Raw genomic sequence first — 24,907 nt, forward strand, 5'->3', positions numbered from 1 at the left:
GGAAAAACAAAGACAGGAAGAAAAACAACCACCTGGGGCGATCAGACCATCATATCATGACGATATCGTACAGATAGCATTAAAAGCTGCTATATTTAGATATTTAATTAAAAAAGTTCAGTCGCTGTTAACCAGCCCATTGTTAACTGTTAAGCTAACCTGCTAACTGCAGCTGCCCATGGCAGTCCTTGTTCTGCTCTGTAGCCTCGGCGAGCGTGACATAAATTTTCACCGTTCGGTGCTCGGTCCCTAATGATGTTGTTTTTATATATATGTTTACAGTGTGCATGTATTATAGCTTTTTTCTTCAATCTCCAATAAGTTACTAAAAACAAGAAAACCTTTTGTTTTATATTTTCCCCTTTATCACTAGTCAGTTGATAAAAATAACTCTCTCTCTCTCTGTCTCTCTCTCTCTCTCTCTCTCTCTCTCTCTCTGTCTCTCTCTCTCTCTCTCTCTGTCTCTCTCACACACACACACACACATACTCCCACCCTGGACTAATCCTTGCTATGGATATTGATGAGGAGGAATGAGGAAAACGGGAACGAGTTTTCTTGGAAGAAACAAGAAAACAGATAAAAGGTGAAACGTATTGAATGTGTGCTGAGATGTGGATCTCTTCTTTTACATTTCAAATTAAAACAAATTTAACTCCAGAAAGTTTCTACAGACCAACACACACACAGTTAATATCAAATCCAGCTGCTGTAAATGACTAGTAGACTAACTGAGCAGATACAGATAAAGTTTCTCTCTTTCTGGATCTTGGTAACAACAGGTTTGACAGATTTTCAGACCTACTTGGATAACACCTTCATGGATACAGATCAAGTGATTAACGAGCTAATCTAATTGACCTCTTACCTCTTAGTGGACTCCCATCATCCTCCTGCTCAGAGAGCGGCTGGATGCTGGTGCAGAGTCCTCAGTGCAGAGTCCTCAGTGCAGATTCCTCAGTGCAGACCTGCAGACAGGAACCAGAACCGTCACCAGAGCAAGTCGTGATTTCTTCCATCAGGGTAACCGGAGACCATGGGACAAGAAGAGAGCCACACTGAGGAGATGGACTTGGCTCAGATTCAGGATCTGTGCATCATCTTCATGAAGGAGTGTCCGAGCGGCGCGCTGCACCTCCACGAGCTGAAGAAGATCTTTGGGGTGCCGAGCAGCTCTGAGGAGTCCCTCTACGTCGAGACCATATTCCGCTCCTTTGATACAAACCAGGTGAAAACGCACACAGCAGTTTCTAATTATACAATCAAAATTTTCATTCCCACGTAAATTTAACTCTGAATTATTTGCCTACAGGATAACACACTTGATTTCCTGGAGTATGTGGCGGCACTTCACCTGATCTTTAGAGGGAACCTTGAAGATCGGCTCAAGTGGTCTTTCAAGATGTACGACAAGGACGGGAACGGCAAGCTGGACAGACAGGAGGTGAAACGCATCATAAGGGTGAGAAAAACCACCTCAAACATTTATTTACAAACATTCATTACAACTTGTACAGTAAGTTATGAATGATGGTTTTGTAGAAATGTGAATAAAATGTGGTTGTGTTTTCCGCTGATGTCTGAAATTGTCCAAATGACCAGGTTTCGTAACACAAATCCTCTCAGGACAGATTATAGTAGTGGCCCAGTGACAGGGCTTAGGACCAGGGGTCATGCACTGTAGGTTCACAGGCTGTTAGATAAGGAGTGGGTGGGCTCTGTTGGTGCTATTCTTGAAGTGAACATCTTTAGCATACTTTACAGTAAGCTTCTAAATCGAGAAACATAAATCTAGCCTACTGTGCACATGATCTGATTTACCTGACAAGGAATTAGGTAATATTTGTAATCCAGTGACCCTATTCTAGTATTGCATAAAAAAAAAAAACAAGCAGGAAAGGTCTTTCTTCTCCTTTCAGAGCTGTCCATGATGTATGACATCTCCTGAGCTGTCACTGACAGTCGTGCAGAACTGGAGGGGTTAGTGAATAAAGCTTGGACTGATCTCATGTGTCTCACACAGATTATTTACAAAATCAAGTTCCAGACGAGCAGCGTCAACATGTCTCCGTCTGAGATCTGCGACCGGATCTTCGAGTTGGTCGACCAGAATAATGACGGTACGTAAGAACAAAGCTTCAGCGTGTTGTGACGAAGAATCACATGTGCAGTTTTGTCACGCTGGGATGTTTTTTTGTTTTTCTTCACATCTATGTTTATAGTTCCTGTCACACTGGCTGTAAAGAGATCCACAGTTCTTGTTAGTCAAACAGTTTGACTCTTCAAATCTTCAGGTTGTTCGTCCGTCTCGTTCTCGTGAACGCGATGAGGGACTGTTAACACTTAAGTGGTCAAAGGTCAGGGTCACGGTGACCTCACAAAACACATTTGGGGACATAACTCAAGAATTAATAAACTGCACTCTGCATTCAGAGGCTGCACCTGAAGACCGATTGTGTCACAGTGGCGCAACGATAATGTCCCATCTCAAGGCTCCTTTAAATGCGTCCTTCTCCAACAGGTGGATCCTTCATGGCTCAACCTATCCCATGACTCATTGCAGGCCGGTATTGAAAGCAAACAACACTGACAGAGAACCTGAGGATTACACTTTTAAATCTGAGTATTGGGTTTCAGCTCAGTTCAACAGCTAACGGTACAACTGCTAAAACCAAGAGCTTTAAAACCTCAAGTTTTTGTAAATAGAAGTTTAGCCGTGTTGTCAAAGTTGCTAAGCAACAGGAGCCGTGCTTTTCGACGCAACAGTAAGGGCGGGAACAGCTGATGATGCAATCCTCCGTAGGCCAGACAGTTGTAACTCTTTTTTTGTAATGTACAGATGAGTTTTATATTAAGTTACAAAAAAAAACATTTAAATTTATTCATTCAGAGCCACAGATTTATTTTGAACAAATATGAGGGATGAGCACAATCAAATCTGGACAAACTCTCTATGTTTAAGTAGAAACTGTGCTGATCATAAGTCAGCTGTAAACATAGTGGATGTTCCTCTGTTGGTTCTGTTTGAAGAAAAAATACACCTTTTTAATTTTGATGATTCCTGTCACTTAATCTGTTGTTGCTTTTTCTCTTAATCCGACATTTTGACCTCAGACACACTGATGCTTGTGGATAAATGTAAAACATAGATTTTTCTCCTGTTGTGTTACACGCAGTCATCATTGTGGATTGTCTCTTTGTCCTCACAGGTCAGATAACTTTGTCAGAGTTCATGGAGGGAGCACAAAAAGACGAATGGGTCATGAACCTGCTCAAATTGGACGTCAACGCCACCAGCTGGGTCACCCAGAACAGTGTGAAATTACCATGACTCCCAGGCTCAGTGGGGTCACCGCCCACATGTTTTGGATTGAGGTGCTGACTTCATACCTTGGGTTTAGGAGCTTTACCTTCGCTTCCTGTGACTTGAAGCTGGAGAGCGGTGTACTTTGTCATGGCTGCAGCTCTGCCAGGATTTGGACGGCTGGTCCAAAGGTCCGAGTCCTTGCTGTGGTCCGTCTTGGCAGTGAGCTCATGTCTCTATCGAAGAAAACCCAATACTCACATAGAAAGTGTGTTGTTAAAAGCTGTATGGTCAGTTATTGCATATTTATTAATGCATGTATCTTTAGTTTAGACATGTCGGCCATAATGGATTTGTAAACAAATAAATAACCCCAAAGTAAAGAGTCAACTTTACATTGACAAGAAAAACACTTTATTTAATTATTCTATCTGATATAATCAGTTGTTACAGTTATTTGTTGCTAAATAATTTAAACATAAACAATTTCGAAATTGGTTAAATATTTTGTAGTAATAGTATAACTGTAACATAGAAATATCTTGGTGGTGTTCTTGTTTCTGCAGAGGGCTGATAAAAATACCAACATCATATTGTGCTAATTTGTTAACCCATCTAAGAGTTTAAAGCAGTATTCATTTTTTGTCCACTAGGGGGCAACAAAACAAGCTAAAACACAACATTAACATCAGAAGAAGAAGCACACGGGTTTGCAAACAGCTGCTTACTTACTGTACGTTCAGACCGAAAGCAGCGAGAGCAAAAACATTCGCTCTGGCAGCTCTGTTGAGAGGTTCGTGGACGCTCTGACGTAGATGAAATAGACAGCTAGCTGCTAGCTGTTTGTTCAGGATGGTTGCTTTTGTAAAAACTTTATTTAAATGGCCTGAAAAGCAAACACTCATGTCCACCGGTATCTTTGTAGAAGGGTTTAAGTTAACTGCATGAATTTTTTTAACGTTAGCGTTACCGACTGATTTGCATTAAGTTGTTACGCAACTGTATTTTGCATGCTATCACGCTAGTTAGCATGAAAATCCCTCCTATTATAGGCTACACTTCACCAGCTCACCTGGAACACCTACAGTGTCACACACCTTTGACCATGCATTGTTTTTATTTAAGTAAACAAACAGGGACTCCTCGTAAAAGACAGGGGGAAAACCCGCCACCGCAATTTTCAGTTGTTCCTCTATTGTTCCAATGTTTGATGGGAACAAAACAAGGTTGTGTTCTCTAGCGTTCTCAATACGCAGCACTTCCACATTCTGATTGGTTGCCACCAAACTGCGTCATAGCTCATTACCATGAAGTTGCCTGGACTTCAACTTCTTCTGATGCCCACACCGCCCAAGACGCGCCACCAACAGCCACGCCCCTGTTCGCCGCCAAGAGTGACGTTTTCGCCGCTTTCGGTCTGAACGTACAGTCAAACAGTTCACAGACAGAGCAACATTAACTCTTGTTTGAAGTTTCGTTTCAAGTTATTTGAGTGTAAAATGTAAAATTCACTCTTCTTTGATAAACTGCTGGTGAATATCTGGCCCCTTCTTCACCAGATCGTCTCTTACTGTGTCCGTCATTTAGTGATGGGCAACACGGTGAACTGTAAAACAATATGTCAGAATATTTTACGTAATGTTGTTTTACTTTTTGTTTTTTGTTTTTTTTGTTTTTTGCAAAAGTCTGAAGAAAAGAAAAATGCGGCCCTGAGAGAAAAACTCTGTATTTGTTTCAGATGTGTATTTATTTTGTTATTAAAACATATTTTTCTAAAAACTTAATGCTGTGTTTCCTTCACCTTGTCAGGTACAGTGTCTTTTTTGATTGTGCCACAAGGAGGCGCCAGAGGCAAAACATTTCAAACCCTACATGTAGCTCATCAGTTTGTCAGACATCCAAGAGACCCACCCACCTTTCACAGTCGATATCATTACTTACACTTATGACCAGGTGTTGGAAAAACAAACTGTACCATGTTTCATGTAGTCTCATGTAAATAATCTGGATTTCACCACACCTGTTATCAATGTGCGACCAGAGGAGAAAATATTAATGTTGAAATTACCATTACATTGATTAATTCTGTCAGGTGATCATTTAAAAATAAAGAAATACCTGCTGATAAAACATGATGTTTGTCCAAACAACAAACTTTGGATGAAAGATGCAATTTGATCTTTGGATACAAAAAATATTTAAAACTTTGACAGTAAAAGATTCACGTCCATCAGTCTGAGTTTGATGAACAATATGGTGATAATCAATCTAAAGTATTGTTATTGATGTTTTCCGGTGCAGTTAAACCTGTTTATTTCAGTTATAATCACATGGAAACTCTGCCACATCAGGACGTTCATGTATATCTCGAGCTGGTTTATGTTTCGTTGTGAGTTTACCAGGCAGGTCAGGTCAGGTGGACAGTGTAGATTTAGACAGACCTCAGTGGATCAACAGTTTTACAGACCCCGCTCAGGCTGTATTATGACGTCATCCGTCTTTTAATCTCACTGGGAGTTTGGTGGTGGCTTTTCGTCTGGATCGGGACAATCCACTTTTCTCTGCAGTCAAAGAGCCGACAGATCTGCTGCTCCTGCAAATTCATTAGCGAGTCAATCGGTATTTGTCTTCAGGGCAATGTGGGGTGGAATTGTCCGATTTTAGGGAATGGAAATGTTGAAGAAAAAAAGATAATTGTGTTGAAGGATTTGGGGAAGATCACTGAAAAGTCAATTGGATTTGTCCACAGGTTACCTGGAAATATCCCACACACTTGTTTTCTGCTGGGGCCTCAAACCATGGGCGAATGGCTGGTTGACAACTTCTACCTGGATTTTTCATTATTTTAGCAACTTTTTCTTTAAATCAAAATATCATGGGCCAAGTACAAGGTACACCAGATAAGCAAGTGACTCTTAAAAACATTCAGGAACTCTACCGGAAGTTTGCAAGCGAGTGTCCGAGTGGAAATCTGCACTTACACGAATTCAAGAGAATCTTTGGAATCACCAGCAACTCCACAGAAGAAGAATCTGCATACATGGAAAACCTGTTTCGATCCTTTGACACAAATAAGGTAACGTCACAGTGTCTTATGGCCAAGAGAAGACACAATTCAAAACGGACATTTAACAAAGTTAACTTTAGTTCAGTATTGTTGGAAAAATGTAAATGGCCAGATTGAATATTTGTCAGTATTTGCATAATGTCAGTCTCCTGTTTCCCTCTCAGGACGGGAAAATAGACTTCATGGAGTATGTGGCAGCTGTGCATCTCGTTCTTCGAGGAAAACTAGAGGACAAGCTGAAATGGTCTTTTAAAGTTTATGACAGAGATGGAAACGGCTGTCTGGACCGACAGGAAGTAAGACACATCGTCAAAGTAAGTTTTCAGATCCATTCATGATGCTTTTCTGCAGAGACTATGGTTCATCGTAATGTTTTCTCTTGTACGTAAGTTATTTTACAATTAAAAAAATCTCAAAATCTTGCCAGTGAGCTACAGGTGCAATCACTGAGCTGCAGATATTTTAATAGCTTTAATGGATTTAGTTGCGTTACTAATATCAGATCATTGATTCAGTGAGATATTGTACTACACTCTTTGAATAATCTTTAACCCTCTGGAGTCAGGGTTGATTGTTCAGCTGTTCTTACTCCACATGCACGGTCTCCTTTTTTCTGCACAAAAGTCTGAATCCTCCTTTTGTGGAGTGTGTAAAGCTGTCAGAAAAATAACACAGGGGGGTGTAAAATTTTACAAATCTTTAGTTATAATCAGTCAGAATATGATCAAAAAACAGTTTATGGTTGTTAAAAAATATTATTTCCTGTTCATACAAACAAAAACAGCTGTAAATGGAAGAAATAAAGATCTAAAGTTACACTCTATTTTGGCCTACATGTGAAGCGATTTTATTCTTTAACTTTTTCATTAGAAATCTAACTGAAAATATTAATTAATGTTATAAACTCACTATTTTGAAACTTTCTTTTAATAAATGATGGCATACAGATGTGTATTAGATCATGTTTGAAAGCTGCACATCAGCTGGTTTTCTCAGCTTGTCCCTACATGACCATATAAATAAATGTAAATAAAAGATGTTCACATTCAGAACAGACAGACTCCAGAGGGTTAAAGCCACACCAGGCTCCAGACACCAGTGAGAGTAAACTCTGGGTTGTTTGTTGTTTATTTGCTCTGATACCTAGAAATCCTCTGATGTGTTGTGTCAGTGAACATCTGTGTTATCTTATAAAAAGGTGACATGTCACCCCAGAGTCGTTTTAAATGAAATCAAATGATGCCCACACGTGTCGACAATTAGTATTCAGTGCGTAGCATAAAGGTTGCAGTTAAAAGGGATCACAGCAGCAGAGAACCTGTGTAGATTTCAGTGTCTCTCTAATTAACGTTGTGTCATTGCTCTGAAATCATTAAAGCCACTGAAAACAATAGAATGAAACATAAAGCACAAGATATTTTCTCTCAAACATGTAAACTGACATCAGTTTGTTTCTCTCATCTGTTCAGATCATCTACAAGATAAAAAAGCACAACGATCCGGGCATCACCGTGAACATCGACGACATCTGTAACAGAATATTTGAACTGGCGGACAAGAATAACGACAGTAAGTTCCAGGTTGACTGTAATCCACATTCAAAATCAGACTGTGAGCAACACCTGTTCCTACATTATAAATCCATAATGCCATTAGTTCCTCACCTTGTGTTTCTCTTGTGAACTGTCCAGGTCAGATTTCTTTGGAGGAATTTATGGAAGGGGCTGAAAAGGACCCATGGTTGATGGATCAGCTCAAACTGGACATCGGGCCCTGTGATTGGTTCATGGAACAGCAGAAGATTAATGAAAAATAATGATATATAGATAGTATTATTATACATTATCTCATCCACAACTGGGTGGAATCTTAGCAGCTCGTAGGGTTCTCCTCTCAGTGAACCCAGACCAGTATTGACTCCATGGTCAAACCGGGAGAGAAACTCAACCTTGGACTTCGCACAAATGACACTGACGAAGCCTATAAAAACGTAAACAACTCTATGGATGTTTTGCAGCCCACAGGCTGACCAGGATTTCAGCCAGTAGTCCCCATGGCCAGTCCACCTGTGCTCTGGTCCTATTTCTTTCTTTGTCAGAGGCCATTTTAGCCCAAAAAGTGGTTTCTTCAGTGGAGGGAGGGTGACTTTCACCTGAATGCTCCGTTGCCAGTCTGGATACCAAAACAAAGAACAGAGAAACTTACTGTGTTTCAATTCACAAACTTCCGTCATCTTTTGTACCTCTGAATGTGTGAAAAGTATTGATTATATCTCTCTTGAGGTATAACTGTGATATTTTAGCAGGTCACTGTAAAGTCAATACAGAGATCACAACATACACAGTTCTCTTCTTCTCTTATCACGGTCTGCCTGGTTTAAAACCCACTGTGTGTTTTTTAAATCTGAACTATTCATTTATATTGATAGATCATCTGAATGTGAATGACCAGGAAAAGAACTGCAGTAATGAAGAACACAAACGCAGGAGAAGATGAGAACAGAAGTATGTGAGCTAGATCAGAGATTCAATCAGCATCTTGTTATTGATAATCTTTCATTTTTCTACTGTCACTTGGTAGCTTCATTTCCTCAGTGGATCAGCTGTTGGTATATTGTAAATATTTTAACATCCTCAATGCTTTAAGTTGAAAATAAGACCAAACCAGTGTGTGTTCATGTTTCATCACATATTTCTCACTTTTATTCTGGGACCAATTCAGTTGTCAAAGCACATTCAAACAAAAAAAACAAAGAGGAGACCTCGAGGGAGCTTTCACATTATGGATTTAGTCTGACTTACTATTCTTAGCCTTTAAAGCTCTTTAACTAGCAGTATAATATCCTTTGGCTTCACAGTGACACCAATGAGAGTCACAAATACTGTTAGGTAAAGAGCCTTAGTGAAACAGGCTAAATCCATACAGTATAAGATCCCATGGGGTCTCCATAAGGTGATGGTGTCTCTGCGCATGTGTGACTCACTGAGCTTCAATCAGAGTCAACAAGCTTAATACATCAAATTATTTTTGAAATATTTAAATTGACCAATATTTTTATGTTTGCTTCTGACAAGAATTAAATGAGGAAAATGCAGAATGACACTAAAAATGAAAAATGAAAAATGAACCTGCTCCTACTGCTCAATGCACATAAATCCATTGTCTGCAGCATGCTGGATTACCAACCAAGCCCCTCTGAGGCCCATGCCTGGCGAGGTTCACCATGTATCATTGTTTGTGTTAATTTGACTAAGTGTGAATTTGTTTGGGAGCAGGTGCCACTGGTGGTGATAATTATGTCATCTTGAGAATCTGTGAAGAACAGCCCTGTGATAAAATATAGTTATATATTTTATAAAAAAAAGATCTTTACTGGTTCAATTGACATTACACCTACAAAATAAACATACATAAATGTGTGTTCAGTCAAATTACTATTTCCTCTGACAGTGTGCAAACCTGGGGTCAGTATTCAGGCAAGAGAAAATTCTTTGTGCAGCAAGGCAGCATAAAAACACAATAAGATAACTTAGGACAGTGAAAGTGCTCTTTGCAATTCAGAATAAATTTCCAGTGTGTATACGAATAAACAAACACAGACAGTGGAAATAAAGTATTGAAGAATCTTCCTATAATTCTTTCAAGTGAAAATGTAAATGAAGAACTTAAACATACTGTAGATGATGTATCTCCTCCACTGTCAGTCATGGCTGCACCTGTCAGTGTCCTAACGATGGCGACATCCACGGTCTTATCTTAAATCTGTGTTTGAAGTTTTAGAAATAAAGAAAAATTTCTTTCTTTTTGAATGTTTGCTGTGTTTATTACGACCAAACGTCATCACTGCCTAAAACAAAAAAGAAATATGAAAACGACAACAGCTCATTTTGCTGATTCAGTTGTGTTTTTAAGGCCATGTCTATCGTCTTTGTATTATATTCTACAGGCTTTTTATTCTACAGGTTCTACAAGTAATTCACTAGGTTGTTTCAGAGTCATTAGGTTCTGTAATCAATGCCCTAATCCTCTTGTTCTAAATTTGAAGAAATTCCCTCAAATCTTAACGCGTTCACGAGAATGGGACGGACGGACGAACAACCGGAAACCAATAAAACTATATTCTCACAGTGTCATAAATTGAAATGACACTGTTAGTAGCTTGGTGAGTCGGACTGGAGAGACCCTGGACGATCCTTTCAAACGAAGTGCGTCTTTTTGACCAGAACAGAGGCGGAGTTGTCCTCTTAAGTCCGTTAAACGAAAACGGAAGTGATAGATAGGAAGATCTTGGTGTTTGTTTCCTCTTGGATACGCATTTGCTGGGACAAGAGGCGTCTTTTGGAGAAAAAAAAAAGATGAGGTAAATATTACTCCTCGTCTACACAACTCTAACAGATTTACCTACACCCATTAACTTCACAGATATCATATTGCTTCGTAGCTAATGATAATTGTCACATTGGCTACCGGGACCTGTCAGTGTAACAGAATTGCGCAGGCGCAGTTCCTCCCGGTTGTCTGTTGACAAACGTGACCGATGTCTATCTCTGTCCCGTTTGCAATTTCGTCGTGAAGTGGAATAAAATGTAATTTCACGGGATTTTGTCGACGTAGCGTGATGTCAGATGGACTCTTCATGAAGTTGTGAATCCGGTAAACACCTAAAAGTATTATTTTACTGGTTGCGAGCTAATTTATTAAGTTAATAGTCAAGGTGCAGTTCAGTGCTAGCTGCGTTAGCATGTAGCTACATAGCTGGCAAGATAAAGTTAGCTAGCTGGATTAACGTTAGCTATAACTGCTGTTTATTTAAATAACTGTCCGACTTGCCGACGCCCACCCCAACCCAACCCCCGAGGCCTTCTCCCGGTACAAGTGTGAGGCCTTTGCGGTTCAGTTGACCCGTGGTATGGATTAGTCGGAGATGCAAGCTATTAATTTAGCTAATGTCAATTCCTCGGCGACCCTCACACTTTAACTTGACGCTAGACTGTAAGAGATTTTGTGTTTGAAATGGGAATTTACTCCCGTTCAATCAGCAGTAGTTGGTGTGGCTTTCTGTGCTTTATGTTTCTGGTAAACCGCAATTATCAACAGCATAATGAGACTTGAAGAGAGCTGCATGTCTATGTCTACAGCGTTAGCATCTCTGCAGTATCTTTCATTGTGCTCTTAATCTAACGTTAAAATGTCTGTTAACATCTCAGTGCATTAAGATTTGATAACAAGCTACAACACAGTCAGAATCAGGTTCTTTTGCACAGTTCACCTGTTCATTTTTTGTGTATTGTCCATTACTAGTAAATAAGTGAACTTTATGTTTGTGCAAATAAATGACATTAAGCCAGAAAACCACTATGGCAATGTATGGTGCTGGAGTCTACTGTGGTATGCGTGACAGAACCAGTTTGACCTGATTTTTCTCCTGCGTCACGTGGGTAGGACTGTGCAGCAAGCTGAATGAATTTGGCTGATCATGCACCCTGGCAGTGTACTCGGTGTTACACCAGGCCTCAAGTCGTGTCCAGTTTAGTCCTCTAGGTGTTTGGGTTACTACCTGCAACAAGCACCAAGAGCCACACCTGTCAGTCTGGTTGTAAACAAGGTTGTGCTTCTCTGCAGCTGAAACATAAGCGGGGTTTATGATTAGGTTTGACTCTCCTAGCAATCACCTGACTGACTTGGCAGACCTGTGGCCTGCTTTCTCAGTTTGTCAGATGAACTGACCTGAAAGCCTGCACTGCTCAGTCTGTTATCTGCCAGGATGTTGATGAATATTTTAAAGAAGGAAAGCAGTGAGAGCGTAGTCTTGTCTTTCCTGTATCTCTGAGGGCTGACTTGCTCATTTATCTAAATACATTATTGATTTTTAAACTTTAATAGACATATAAGCTTCTCCAAGCTAACAGCTAACAGCATTGTAAGACTGCTAAAGTCACAATGAAACAGCATTTTGAGACTATCATGCAGCTTAAATTTGAGTTATGCTAATTTAAAACAGGATGTAAGAATCATTCAACAGTTGAAATCAATGAGAGGTCGAGTTAAAGAGTTTTATTTGATAGGAAGAATTGTTAAAAGGGTGGTGGCCATCACAACAGAGAGGCATAAAATGGAGACACAAGTGGGTCTGATATATAATACTGATTCGTTTGATTGAAATTTTATTTCCTAAACCTTAATAAACCACAGAAACCAAAATCCACACCATCAGTAAGATTTTCTAGATTCTGAATAATATATTTACCTGTGTGTGTGTGTGTGTGTGTGTGTGTGTGTGTGTGTGTGTGTGTGTGTGTGTGTGTGTGTTAGGTCTTAACTGAAACCATGCTGAAGTGGTTTTCTGGTGAAGAGGGAGAGCCTGGCTCTGGAGTAAGTACACATGTGCTTTTCTTTCCATTGCTTGAACAGTGGTATTGTTATCAGTGTCTGGTGACTGGTATTGTGGCACTATTTAAGAAACAACAAGTATTTTGTGTATTTGTCTCACCACTTGTTTCCATTCAAACCATTTGTTGCTATATTCATACATTTGTTGACCATAGATTTAAGTCAGTACTAACAATTTCTCTAGTAATTTAATTTGCTCAAAGGAAACCCAGTGGAAGCTTTGCAGTGTTTTTCATGTCCAGATAAACTGGAATTAGATAGACTGCTGAGCACAGGGCTTTGCCTCAGACAACCAGAGCTCACACTTCCTGTGAGGGGGAAGCACTGCTCCAGCTTAAACCTCTCTGCAGCCCCATCTATGTACTCTGCAGCCTATATGCTAATCTTACTTTTTAGGATAACATGCTTATATTCGTTTTTTACTAGGAATGCAATGAACAGCTCAAACCACACAACCATTACATTTTTCACTTCAAACAATATGAGTTTAAGATCCATTCAGATATTTAATCTGAGGTGGGGCAGTAGCAGCATTTCCCACCTGTTAGCCTTTGTGCCATTGTCGTTTGTGTTGCTAGGCAGCATCTAACTAAACAGGAAGAGGTTTGCAAAGCTTGGCCAGGAGTTTTAAAATCTTAAGAAGTTTTAAAGCCAGGAAAGAGAAATTTTACTGATGTCTGTCAAACCCAGAGATGAGATGATGTCTACCTCTCTCTCCCCCTCCTCTGCCACAGACACACAGACTCTCTCCCTTCACTCACTGATACACGTTTATTAAAATGATGTTTTCTCTGTTCTCACTGAGAAGCTGTTTATTCTTTTTCTTCGGTTGGCTGCAACACAACCGAAGCTCAGAGCTCTTTAGCTGAGGCTCAGCTGTTGATTTCTTTAACTGCAGTTTTATAGCTGGCACATTCATTTAAAATGGCAGACTGTACGTCATTGATGTCTGGTTAATCCACACCCACTAACCAATCAGAATCCAGACTTTTCACTGGCCAGGATATGCATTCGTAACAGCATTTAAAATTAAATGCAGAGTTTTTTTTTGTTTTTCTTTTTGGTCACTAGTCCACCATCTCCTCCGTCTCTCCTCAGGGTCCAGGCTCTCCCCATCATGCTGCTGCTGCTGCTGCTGGAGAGGTCGCTGTAGAGGAAATGGCAGAGCGGCTGACCCAAACGGAGCAGCTCGTCGCTCAGCTGAAGGAGCTGATCCGGGAGAAGGACGCGGCACTTTGCACCAAAGACGACCAACTTAAGGTGAGGACAAATATCTCTTCTGGTTTTCCTCTTGTAAACAGTTGTGTGTCTATTGGCTCTATGAAATTTTGACATTGATCTTTTGATAACTTGCAGTAATGGTGTGATGGTTTCTGGAGCGCCCTCCTTGTACAGTATACGTGTCATTATTTAAGCCCATATAACTTGTACTCGTGTCAGGTAGGGGTCATGTGTAGGGGCCACTTCTGTCATCACCTAAACCATGAAACAAAAAGTACCTGCTTTTGTTTTTCGTTATTGTCTGTGTCCTTCATTTGGTAATTGCATATTATCCACATGAAACACTCAGACCACGAGCAGTGGACTTAATGAAGTCAGTGTTCCTGAGCTTTGGTTCGGAGTAGAGCTGCTGGATATGCAAGAAAAAATCATATCGGGATTATTTTGGCAGTTATTGTGATTTCAGTTGGAATGATTGTTTTTACATTCAATTTTTACTGGAAAACAAATCTAAAAATAATGAGGATGTGATTTGTGTTGGTTCTTGTACCTAACATACATGTTCCTTTACGTCTGGAGGATATGATTTGTGGGTCGGGTCGTCTCTGTAGCACCACAACGCTTATGGTGCTGACAATGTACGACAATGTTGTGACACATTTTACCTTAATCAATAAAAACTGCAGCTCCTGCGATTTGGACATATTGTGATTTCGATTATATTTCGATTCATTGTGCAGCTCTCGTTGAGAGCCTTTCTATTCTTCATTCACTGTGTATTTACAACATGATAGTTCCATGTTTTATGATATGGGATATTTAAGTATGTGGTGTGAGCTCTGGGTTCTGTGTGACAGGGATTTGTATCTGACTGATCCAGGCACAGTTGGTCACATGTGTTTTTCTAACATAGTTTGTAATGCTGCAGTCAAGGGCCACTGTTAGTCACTGACTGAGACCATTCAGTGAAATCCCTCCCTGATATCGTTAACTATTAAACTGCCAAGTCAAAGTCTACTACACAGTGATAAAGACAGGAATGTGAGATTAAAGCCACAACACAGTAAATGTTTGGTTTAGAAACCTCATTACAGGAGAGTGCAGACAGGAACATTTACTCCACTACAAAACATTACTACAAGACCTGTCACATCTCGCGCTGCATTAATCTACTTTTTGGCAGCTTGTCCTTAGATTTTTCATCTGCATGAACTGATTTACAGCTGATGGTGTAACCAAGCAGTTTACTGATGTACAGCTGGGCGATATGCCCAAAAAACTAAATTAAAAATTCAGAGAATCAGAATCAGATGTATTTGACTCCACAGATCAGGGTGCAGGTCACATTTAAAAACAACAAAAGACATGTTATACGTGTGACATAACAACATGAAAACATGAAAAGAGAGCAGCGTTCTATGTCAGACTTTGAAAAACTACAAAAACATGACTACCTGTCTTTGTATTGTATAGATTTATACTTTTCTATGATATTTCTTTGCATTTTATTGTAGATATTTTATCTTATTGTTAAATTTCTCTATTCATATTTAAGATATCTGACGTGCAGTACTTGCTTGTTTCATCTTTGTTTATATTTCTTTTCGTCTTACTATGATTATCAATATGAACCAAAACACCAAAGCAAATTCACTGTATGTTGAAAACCTACTTGGCAATAAACCAGATTCTGATTAAGTCGGTGTCTCCAAGGAAACACAGCCAGCTTACATTGCTGTCATAGCACTAGCAGCGATGTTGTTTGAGAGACGGCAGAGGAAGCACATATCTCAGTTTTGTGATTTAGGCTTTTTTTTCACATCGTGCAAAAACATGAATTTGAATTAATGGAATAAATCCAATGTCACATATTGTCTGTGACGCAGGTGGAGAAGGAGGCGTGTGAGGCCAAACTGTCAAAGCTGCGTCTCCAGAACAAGGCCAAGGTGACCTCCCTCACATCACAGCTGGAGGAGCTGAAGAAACAGCAGGGAGGTCAGCGCACGCCAACACATGGCAAGAAGGTACGAGCATGCACACACATTCACACTGGTATGATTGTCCACCTGGAAACCTATAGTGAAAACATGAATTCCCTAAAACTCACATATATTGTATTATTTAAATCCCAATAAAAAAAAAAAGAATATGAACAACACATAAAAAGTTGTTACGGCCAATTCATTAGCACATACGTGGCTCCTTTAACAACCAGCAGACACAGAGCAATGTGATCAGTCCATTTGAATCATGTTTCTGGTCTTCTGGCAAACGCAGTCCAACGCGTGCCATTTGATATTTATAACATTGTCTTTGTGTTTCCCTGCAGGGGTCATCGGAGGGAGGAGGGGAGCAGGCCAGTCGGGGCAAGATCGTCCTGCTGAAGAAGAAAGTCGAGGAACTGGAACAGCAGCTCGCACAAAGAGACGAGGAGCTGGAAAACAAGGTAAAGTTTATTTATGTCATGTTTTCTCAGTTATTAAAGAAATGGAATTATTATAAAGAGCTGTTGTATGTATTAGATTGATTAGAAGGTTTTGAGTTGGTCTTATTGAATGATATAGATGTGTATTGTTGTATCTGATATCATTGAAGTATTGCCTATAAATTACTGGGGACCCCGTGAAGAGTAGCCACTGTTTCAATACAGTGGCTAATGGGGATCTAACAAACTAAATAAAAATAAATAAATAAATAAATTTGAATTAACAGTAAGTGCCTTCATTTTCAATCTATATAGAAAACTCCTAAAAGTGTAAATGAAAATCTCGCTTTAAATACAGTTGTATAAAAAGGTGTTTTAAACAGGTATCACACCTGTCGTAGTGAAACTATGAAGCCAGCGTCATGATCATGTTCACCTGTGTCTCTGTGAACGGTGTTTAAAACAAACAGTGAGTTGAATTACAGCGATGAACAGATGTACTGCTGAGAGAAAAAGCAATTTGTCTGTTTGTTTTTATAGTTAGCTGATAGATAGATAACGAGTTCAAACATGTATAAGCCCTGAACTGAGGAGTGAAACACTTCACTGAACAAACACTGTGAAGTATCTTTCTCTATTCTGGCTGATTTGTGACGTTTAGTTAAGCTGTTACTGTCCCAGGTAAACGCCTCCAGAGTGAGAGGCTGACCGGGTTTGTAATCTGATTTAATGTGCGGCTGTTTCTTTACTTCGCTAAGCAACATCATTACTAATTAATTCTAGCGGAAGGAGGTGGCGTCTCAGCGGCAGCGAGGAGAGGAAATGGACTCCATGCTAACGGAGAAGGACAGGAAACTGGCAGAAAAAGAGGCGTACATTGTCCACCTGCAGACAGCACTGGCAGGAGATCAGCCCATCGCACCTGCACCGCAACAAAAGGTGTGAACATCGCCTCATAACACTTTTCTCTGTCGTTCTCCACCGCAAACATTTTCACATCGTAAGACTGGGGTCAGCAGAAGCTCCATTTTAACTTCAATCAAGAGGCTTAAGTATATATTATGCTGTACATCCTCAGGTGTCAGAGGACAGTGGGGCAATGCAGGAGCTCCAGCTGCTGGTGCAGAGTCTGACCAGGAAGGTGGGAGAAGCAGACGAGCGCTACAGTTTGCTGCAGGAGCAGACGGACAGCCTCAAAGAGCTGCTGGCCACAGAGAAGGAGCAGTACGGTCAGAAGGAGAACATGTACAAACAGAACGTAGGTTTCCAAAGCGTTTGCCTGTCGCACTGACACATCAACGATCAGAGGCACAAGCTCTGATGCGTTTATCGTAGTATCTGATGCTGTTGTCTGTGTTTGTTATGAGACTCTGCTTGTTTGTTTCAGATCCAGACGTTCAAAGACATCATTATCCAGAAAGACAACCAGCTGCTGGAGATCAACCAGATGCACGAGCAGGAGCTCTTCAAGCTAGCAGCAAAGTCTGATGCCAGTGCAGACTTGGAGCAGGTAGTGACTCCAACCACTCTTTAAAGGAAACCTAACAGTGCCTTACCAAGTTCACTGTGTTAGTTGTGTAACATCATTTCCTTTGTCCTCTCAGCTGTTGAAGGCTCTAAAACAGAAGCTCCATGAGAAGGAGGAGGTGCTGCTGGGTAAAACCCAGGTCATCGATGTTCTTCAGGGGGAGGTGGACGGCAGGGACCAACAGATAAAGGTCAGGAGAGACACCTCTTCACTTTGAACATGTTTTTGTTACAGCCTCCTCATCCTCTCTTCTCCTCTCCCCACAGGAGCTCACCGAGCGGCTCCGTCGGCTGCAGGTTGAACGAGAGAGCCTGGAATCCAAGATGGAGGCAGAGAAGCATGTGATGCGAGCGCAACTTCGTGACCTGATGGAGAAACAGCAGGCAGAGGTGCGGCGAATGACTGAGCACCATCAGACGCAGATGGACCAAATCCAGCAGGATCTCCTGGGGCAGATGGAGGAGCTGAGGAGGGCCTCGGTAGCAGCACCACCACCTGCCCCCCAGGAGGCCGCAGGAGGTGGAAGCGTGCCTGCTGATTCAGCCTCCATCCAAAGAATAGCTGAGCTCGAAGGTTTGATTATTCGCTTGTGTCATTCCTTCTTATCATTATTCAGTCGACGTGTCCCAGAAATGCAAGAGAAATTTCATGGTGGTTGAAGATTGTCAGCAGTTATTTTTTATTTTAGTCTTTAACTGAAATAACTGGATTTATTTAAGCCAAAAAATAATAAAGATTTAAAAATACAGTTTTATGTGCAAATTGTGTTTTTAAAGTCAAGATTTTCACCTACATATTTGAATTATTATTATTATTGTTATCATTAATTCACAAATTTTTGAAACGTAACATAAATACTTGGATAATATTTTCTTTAATAAACATAATTATAACATAATGAGACTTATCTCCTGCAGTGGCTAAAGTAAATCAGTGGGATCTCTTCAGAAACTGATGTTTACCTCACTACAGTCTTGAATGTCACCGTTTCATTCACTTTCACTTTTGTTTTTTTTGCAGCCCAAGCAAAGCAGAAAACAGATGAAGCCAGCAGATCAGAGGCCAAGTTCCTGAAAATGAAAGCCTGGTCGAAATCCCGGATCAGACAGTTGGAGGAGGAGTTGAAGAAAAGCCAGGTAAGATTTACTGTGTTTTCCGTTCTCGAGAGTGTTTTCTTTAATTAACCCATTATCCTCTGACAGATGTTAAACAGATGTAAATGGGGTACCGATCACTTTATTATAACGGAGATAGAAGAAGAAACTCTAGAAACCCTGTTATCCAGATTAAAAGTAAAAAACCACATCAAAATGCAGGACGTCTTCCAAGCAAAGGTGCAAGATAAACAAAATAAAGAGACCCATTTAAAAGATGTTTATCTTGTCCCACTTCAGGCCGGAGTTGCCCCCCCAGACCTGACGGCCCTGCGCAGTCGTATCACAGAACTGGAGGAGGAGAGGGAGGAAAACCTCTGGAAAGTTGAACAATATGAGGAGCTCAGAACAAAGAACGGTAACAAAAGCAAGCAGCTTCTGCTTTCTGAGCTGGAGCAGAAACACTAACTCTTTATTTTGTCTGTAATAAATTCATTGACTCACGTTGTGATGTTAAATCTTCACTGTCGCTGGAAGCTTTGATGTGAAACTTGTATGTTTGATGTTTTGTGATAGAAATGCTGGAGGCTAAGCTGGTGGTTTATGAGGAGCAACAGAGGACACTACAAGCAGACCTGGAGCAGTTCACCAAGAGGGCTGCCTCTCAGGTCAGGGATCCGCCATGTTTTTTAAAAATTCTGCTTTCGGCGTGGAGTCGATGAAGCCTGCTCAGTGTTGTCGGTGTCCTGTCCCTCTCTGCTCCCTCTGGTCACAGGCGAGTGAGTCCGGCAGTGCTGATGACACTCAGAGCCAGGTCCTGGAGTGGCAGGAGATGGTCGCTGAGGCCGTCAATGCCAGGGACCGGGCCAGGGAGGAGAAGGCCGCCATGGCCCTCCGCATCAGCCACATGGAGGAGGAAAGAGAGGGTAAGGCCTTTGCTAGAGGATGACACGACGTTGTGTCAGTGGCAGATTAATGAATGAAGCTGGAATCAACAGGCTCAGTTGTTTATTACCACTAGGTAAATGTGGGGGAACTGGAGTTATTTTATAGAATATAAAACATGGATGTTGGTATTTTTTTGTGCACATAAAGTAATACACACTTGCTCAGAAAATCTGACACCATGTGAATCTACAGTGCTCCTGCATGTCATGTCGACCCTCTATAATCTAATACAGTAACAATCTGTTCAGGCACCGTAAAATATCCGCTCTCATCTTACTTCAGGACAGATCAGCTATGAGCTGCTGTTTGAGGGTTTTCAGTTGGAAGAGTTTCATGCTTTTGTTTTACTGTTGTAGTTGTGTTTTCTATATAAATCATTTACAGAGACGCTTTATGGACAAAGGTCCTCGTATAAATATCTTTTGGAGATATAATAAATTCAAGATCACAGTTATTGCAAACATTACAGTCTGGAAGCCCCACAAAGTCATCATAACACATCCTCGTGGTGGAGAAGTGAGTCAAGTGGCATTTTCCAAGATGTTTGGTTATTTAGGGTTGTTGTGCAGATCTCATGACTCTTAGTCATCTCAGTCATCCCTAGCAGCGAGCAGCACGAGCTGAGGTTTATTTCAACTACAATGAGAACATCTCATCTCACAGAAGCAGAGACAGGCCATACTTTTTATCCCGTTATCTCAACATAAAGCTCGTTATCCGAAGATGCACAAAGTCGCAGTAACACTCCTCCTTAGCAACAGTCCTTAGTAACTCGTCAGCTGATGAGGACTGGTCTGAAAATGACCTTGTATGAAAAGAGTTTCAATCTGCATCTGATCTCTGATTAATAAAGTAATTATAATGAGAAAACAAGCTTTGATCAGATAAGATAACGGGATAATACCTCGTTATCTCGGGATAATGAATGTTGTTTTGTTCAGATAACAGGATTAAAAAAAATATATTTGCGAGTATGGCCTTTCTCAGCCTCCGTATCATCTGATGAAATGTTCTTAGTTGCTGGTTTATTAGATCCACAAAATACCAGAAACACCTCTTTAGTATAATTCAATGAATCCAATAAACTGGCAACTGAGTCTGAATTTCAGTTCACTTTGTATTTTGTCCCCCCCCCCACTACCTGCAGCACCATGAGACTTTGCAGCAGAGAGATTCACAGTTTGTGTTGTACCATGTGTCGTCTGTTGTCTGACTCAACATTACTTTCTGTTTCTTTATTTTTTTTCCCCTCGTCCTCACCTTTGTTAACGGGGAGCATTTCGTTGATCCTGTGCTGCCTCCCATCTCATGGACCTCCGCCCCCCCCCGCACCACCACCACCACCACCACCACCACATACATACCCCCCCTCCCCTCCCACACACTCTCCCACTCCAGCCCCTGCTCCAGGGATGGGAGCAGCCACACAGAACAGTTTCCCATCAGTTTTGTGCATGCAGGCTCCTCCAAACCTCCAGTGCAGCTCTGCCTCACTGTGCTGCCTGTAGTTCCCCTTCACTTTACCTGCTCCGGGGTCGAACCACAGGCAGCACAGTGACGCGCTGCTGCACGTTAGAGTCTGCCATTTTGTTTCTCCTTTCTCCTTCCCCTCTCCTGTGTTGTTCCTCCTTTCCATTCCTTCACCCCTTTCTGTCCTTCTGTTTCTTTTTTCTGTCCTTTGATTAGTGGTGTGGCCACACTAAAATATTTTGGAATAACGCACCAATGATAATAATATAATAATAATAATAATATCTTGGTATCAATCAGAATCAGACAACGCTGTTATTTCTCTTTTGTGGTGGGACGGCTAATTATACACTAACTCTGGGAAGAGGACAGTCAAAAGTTGTCAGGCGAGAGTTTCTGTATCAGATGCTACAAACATAAATAACATTCATATAGATTATCTTTGATTATTGTTTCAGTCATTACCGATCAAGCTCACATGGGCCTTTAAAGTTCTGGTATTTGCGATATTTTATTAGGGTTTACATGCCATCAAATCTTTGATTACCAAAATAAATTGCAATCATTGCACTAGACATCCAGGTGTTTTTAAATATCCTGTGTTCTGCAAAACTAAAGTCGTGCTCAAAATAAAGTGGCTAATGGTCCCTTTTAAATTATTTCTGCCTGTTGATTTTGATGAACTCTGTGAGCCACTGGCTGTTAAATTGGTGAATCAGTGAAGTGGAGTAGACTTTAATGAACCCACCGTGAATAATGAGACTCAAAAGCCTCACAACTCAACTCAAAGCCCTCGCAGTAATTAACACTTTCTTTCTTTTTTTTTTATGAAGCTCTTCTGCAGTCAATTTGTCTCCAGAGACGCACTTCACCGCTGTCTCTGCTAACACTGACAGAAAACCAACAACCTGTCTCGAAGCATTACGTCCTTTCTCAGACCTCGTTAGTAGAGAGAGTTCGTTTTTACCTTTTGCTTTCAATCCAATCAGTCTTAATGGTGAAACTCTGTGATTTAATTCAGGGTGAACTTACTCGCTTATGTTCAAGTTCTGCTGGAGATACCTGTCAGTCTTTTGTGATGCACAAGTTGATCTGATGTGGCTTTCAGGTTGAAGATAGCGTGCTTGGTGTTGCGTTGAGTCAAGTGGTTTCTAAGTTAGAAACCATTAATGGCTGTAAACAATATCTAAAGACGCGACGGCTTCAACATCAGCACCTGCTTCGCTTTTGCTTCTGTTTTTCTGCTGCAGCTCAAAATGTCGAAAGTGTTTGCCCGAAAATGTTGATTTTATTTTCATTACTAATCACCCTCCCTGTTGAAAATTTGATTGTCCCGAATCACAGTAAAGCAGATTGACACCATATGAACACAGTCTTCTGATACCGCTCTATAAAAGCCTGAATAAACTGCATGTTATCAGACACCAGACGATTCTCCTGCATGACGTTCTCGGGCACAAGCTGAAGAAATCCTGCTGGAAACCAACAGGAAACCAGCAGGATTTTAGCAGAAAACTAACTGGTTTGGCTTCATGAATAATCCCCGTGTCTCTTCTGCTCTGATCCTCCACATATATAATCCCTGCTGCTGTGGTCAGTGTAGGTGAAACACCCGGTAAGAGGCAGACTGGCTCTACTGCTTCACACAGTTGTTCTAAATTATATTCAACACTACACTGTTATAATGATGTTTGTGTTACATGCATGGTCCTTTTTGAATACCTCAGCTGAACCCACACTGACCACATCTTAACCCACTGAACTCCTTCTCTTTTCCTGCCCCACCTTCTGCTTCGAGCTGCCTCCCTCTCACCCCCCCACCCCCCCTCACCAGACATCAGAATCAGCCTGTTGTCACAAAACAGATGGGAACATGTTTTGTTCATCCTAATCAATCTGGCGTTGCGCTGCTTGCATCCTGTGCTGCTAAATGAAACTCCAGATAGTATAAAAGTAAAGTGAGAGCCCCACCCCCCACCCCCCAGATCTGCACCTGTCTGGTGTTACTCTATATAACTGTCTGGTTTCCATTGGCTTTAAGTGTGACTCATGAAAACGGCCCCTCTCCTTCCTCCCACAGCCACTCTTACATCCTCGTCTCCCACATGTTTGAATGCTGTTTTCTTCTGCTATGTGAATTAGATTAGCGTGTGCATGGCTCTGACCAGAATGTTGCTTTTGAAGTGTTTCTCAGGTCCACGTATCGTATGCAAATACAAAAGTGAACACAAAACCTGGAGTTTGAGTAACTTCCTCTCTCTCCGTCCTCGATTCCCCTCAGTCTCTGTCTTCGCACTTTCCTTACAGTCTGTCTCTCTTGTTGGATGAAACTGTTTGTTTTCTGTGTCACAAAGTTTATTTGTGGTGTTGAAAGTGCCTCATCTCCCTCTTCATCACAACCACCGACACCATCACACTTCTTATCTGCTCTCCCTCTTTCATCCTGTCTTCAAAAAAAAAAACAAGTCTTCAAAAATCTTTCTGCCATCGCTCTGTCCAGTCCATTTTATACCCACCTCCCATCCATAAATACATCCTCAATCCAACCCAACCTCCCCCCTTTCCCTGTGGCACAAAACTGATTGAGGATGACTGGTTCTTTCCTGGCTGCTCCGATCCAGCACTGGCCACACGGCAGCAGGAGTTGGAGGAGGAGCTGACTCAAGCTCGGGGGCTCGGCCAACACAGGACCAAGAAGCTAACGGCTCCAGCCCAGCGGAGCCTGCAGGTAGGTGGACAGGCTGACATCATCTCAGCATGCCTTCAGATGTTTTTTTAAATGCTTGTTTTTCAGTGACATAGTTCGTCTTTAAAAAAAAAAATCCAAACTGCAAAACTGAAATTCAACCATTCCATCCATTATTTGTAAAAGCTTGAAATTTTTCTTTCACCAATTTTCTCTGTAAAATCATCAAAACAACCCAAATGAAACAACTTTGGAAATACATTGGTACCAAAGCTACTTCTTGCTGCAAGTGTGCTTCACAGTCAGCTGTTTATGCCCTTTTTCCTGGCTGGCTAACTCTCTGCACAGACTAATGGCTACCTGCTATTACAGGAAGTCACAGGTTCCTATGGAAACTTGTTAATTCCAGTGTTTTAGAAAAGGTGCACAAAGGTTTCACAGGATACTGGTGGGACACTCGACTTTCAACTAACACTCCATTTATTTATTTATTTATTTATTTTAACTTTATTAATTAAGTAATTAATTAATTATTTTAACTTATTTTTTTATTTATTGTCATTTGGTAGTATAGCAACATCTTACAACATGCAACACACACACACGTCCAAACACACATAACGCAATAACCCAAACAGAGACAGGAAAAAAAAACATACATGACAATTATCAGACGGTTATCAATTGTCATTGTTCCTTCTTGACTATTTGGTTATTTGCAGTTGTCCATCATTTTCAATATGTCCACATACAAAAGGTAAGAATCATTCCGCT

At 40.9% G+C, this 24,907-nt stretch overlaps 3 protein-coding genes across 3 annotated transcripts in view; all 3 read left to right on the forward strand.

Annotated features, from left to right (window-relative positions):
• The first annotated feature begins 967 nt into the window (after positions 1-967).
• Positions 968-3,709, forward strand: LOC111224647 (guanylyl cyclase-activating protein 2-like). Its single transcript, XM_022749214.1, has 4 exons — positions 968-1,228; positions 1,313-1,462; positions 2,024-2,120; positions 3,210-3,709. Exons 1-4 carry the CDS (start codon positions 1,037-1,039, stop codon positions 3,329-3,331), a joined length of 561 nt encoding a protein of 186 aa, XP_022604935.1. The 5' UTR covers positions 968-1,036; the 3' UTR covers positions 3,332-3,709.
• Positions 3,710-6,179: 2,470 nt separating this feature from the next.
• LOC111222929 (guanylyl cyclase-activating protein 2-like) lies at positions 6,180-8,187 on the forward strand. The gene is made up of 4 exons (XM_022746853.1): positions 6,180-6,380; positions 6,536-6,685; positions 7,841-7,940; positions 8,063-8,187. The coding sequence occupies exons 1-4, from the start codon at positions 6,180-6,182 to the stop codon at positions 8,185-8,187; spliced, it is 576 nt and encodes a 191-aa protein (XP_022602574.1).
• Positions 8,188-11,012: 2,825 nt separating this feature from the next.
• The window catches only part of LOC111222936 (golgin subfamily B member 1-like), a 33,894-nt gene continuing 19,999 nt past the window's right edge, over positions 11,013-24,907 (forward strand). The window contains exons 1-15 of the mRNA XM_022746866.1: positions 11,013-11,024; positions 12,684-12,743; positions 13,860-14,021; positions 15,869-16,006; positions 16,312-16,428; positions 17,191-17,346; positions 17,486-17,665; positions 17,795-17,917; positions 18,012-18,125; positions 18,202-18,508; positions 18,962-19,071; positions 19,330-19,447; positions 19,606-19,697; positions 19,805-19,955; positions 24,069-24,175. Of these exons, the coding sequence (XP_022602587.1) occupies positions 12,699-12,743; positions 13,860-14,021; positions 15,869-16,006; positions 16,312-16,428; positions 17,191-17,346; positions 17,486-17,665; positions 17,795-17,917; positions 18,012-18,125; positions 18,202-18,508; positions 18,962-19,071; positions 19,330-19,447; positions 19,606-19,697; positions 19,805-19,955; positions 24,069-24,175 (1,920 nt within the window). The 5' untranslated portion in view covers positions 11,013-11,024; positions 12,684-12,698. The remainder of the gene's footprint in view (positions 11,025-12,683; positions 12,744-13,859; positions 14,022-15,868; positions 16,007-16,311; positions 16,429-17,190; positions 17,347-17,485; positions 17,666-17,794; positions 17,918-18,011; positions 18,126-18,201; positions 18,509-18,961; positions 19,072-19,329; positions 19,448-19,605; positions 19,698-19,804; positions 19,956-24,068; positions 24,176-24,907) is intronic.

The sequence above is a fragment of the Seriola dumerili genome, unplaced genomic scaffold, assembly GCF_002260705.1.
Source record: "Seriola dumerili isolate Sdu_G_001 unplaced genomic scaffold, Sdu_1.0 BDQW01000011.1, whole genome shotgun sequence".
NCBI classification, from domain to species: Eukaryota; Metazoa; Chordata; class Actinopteri; order Carangiformes; family Carangidae; genus Seriola; species Seriola dumerili.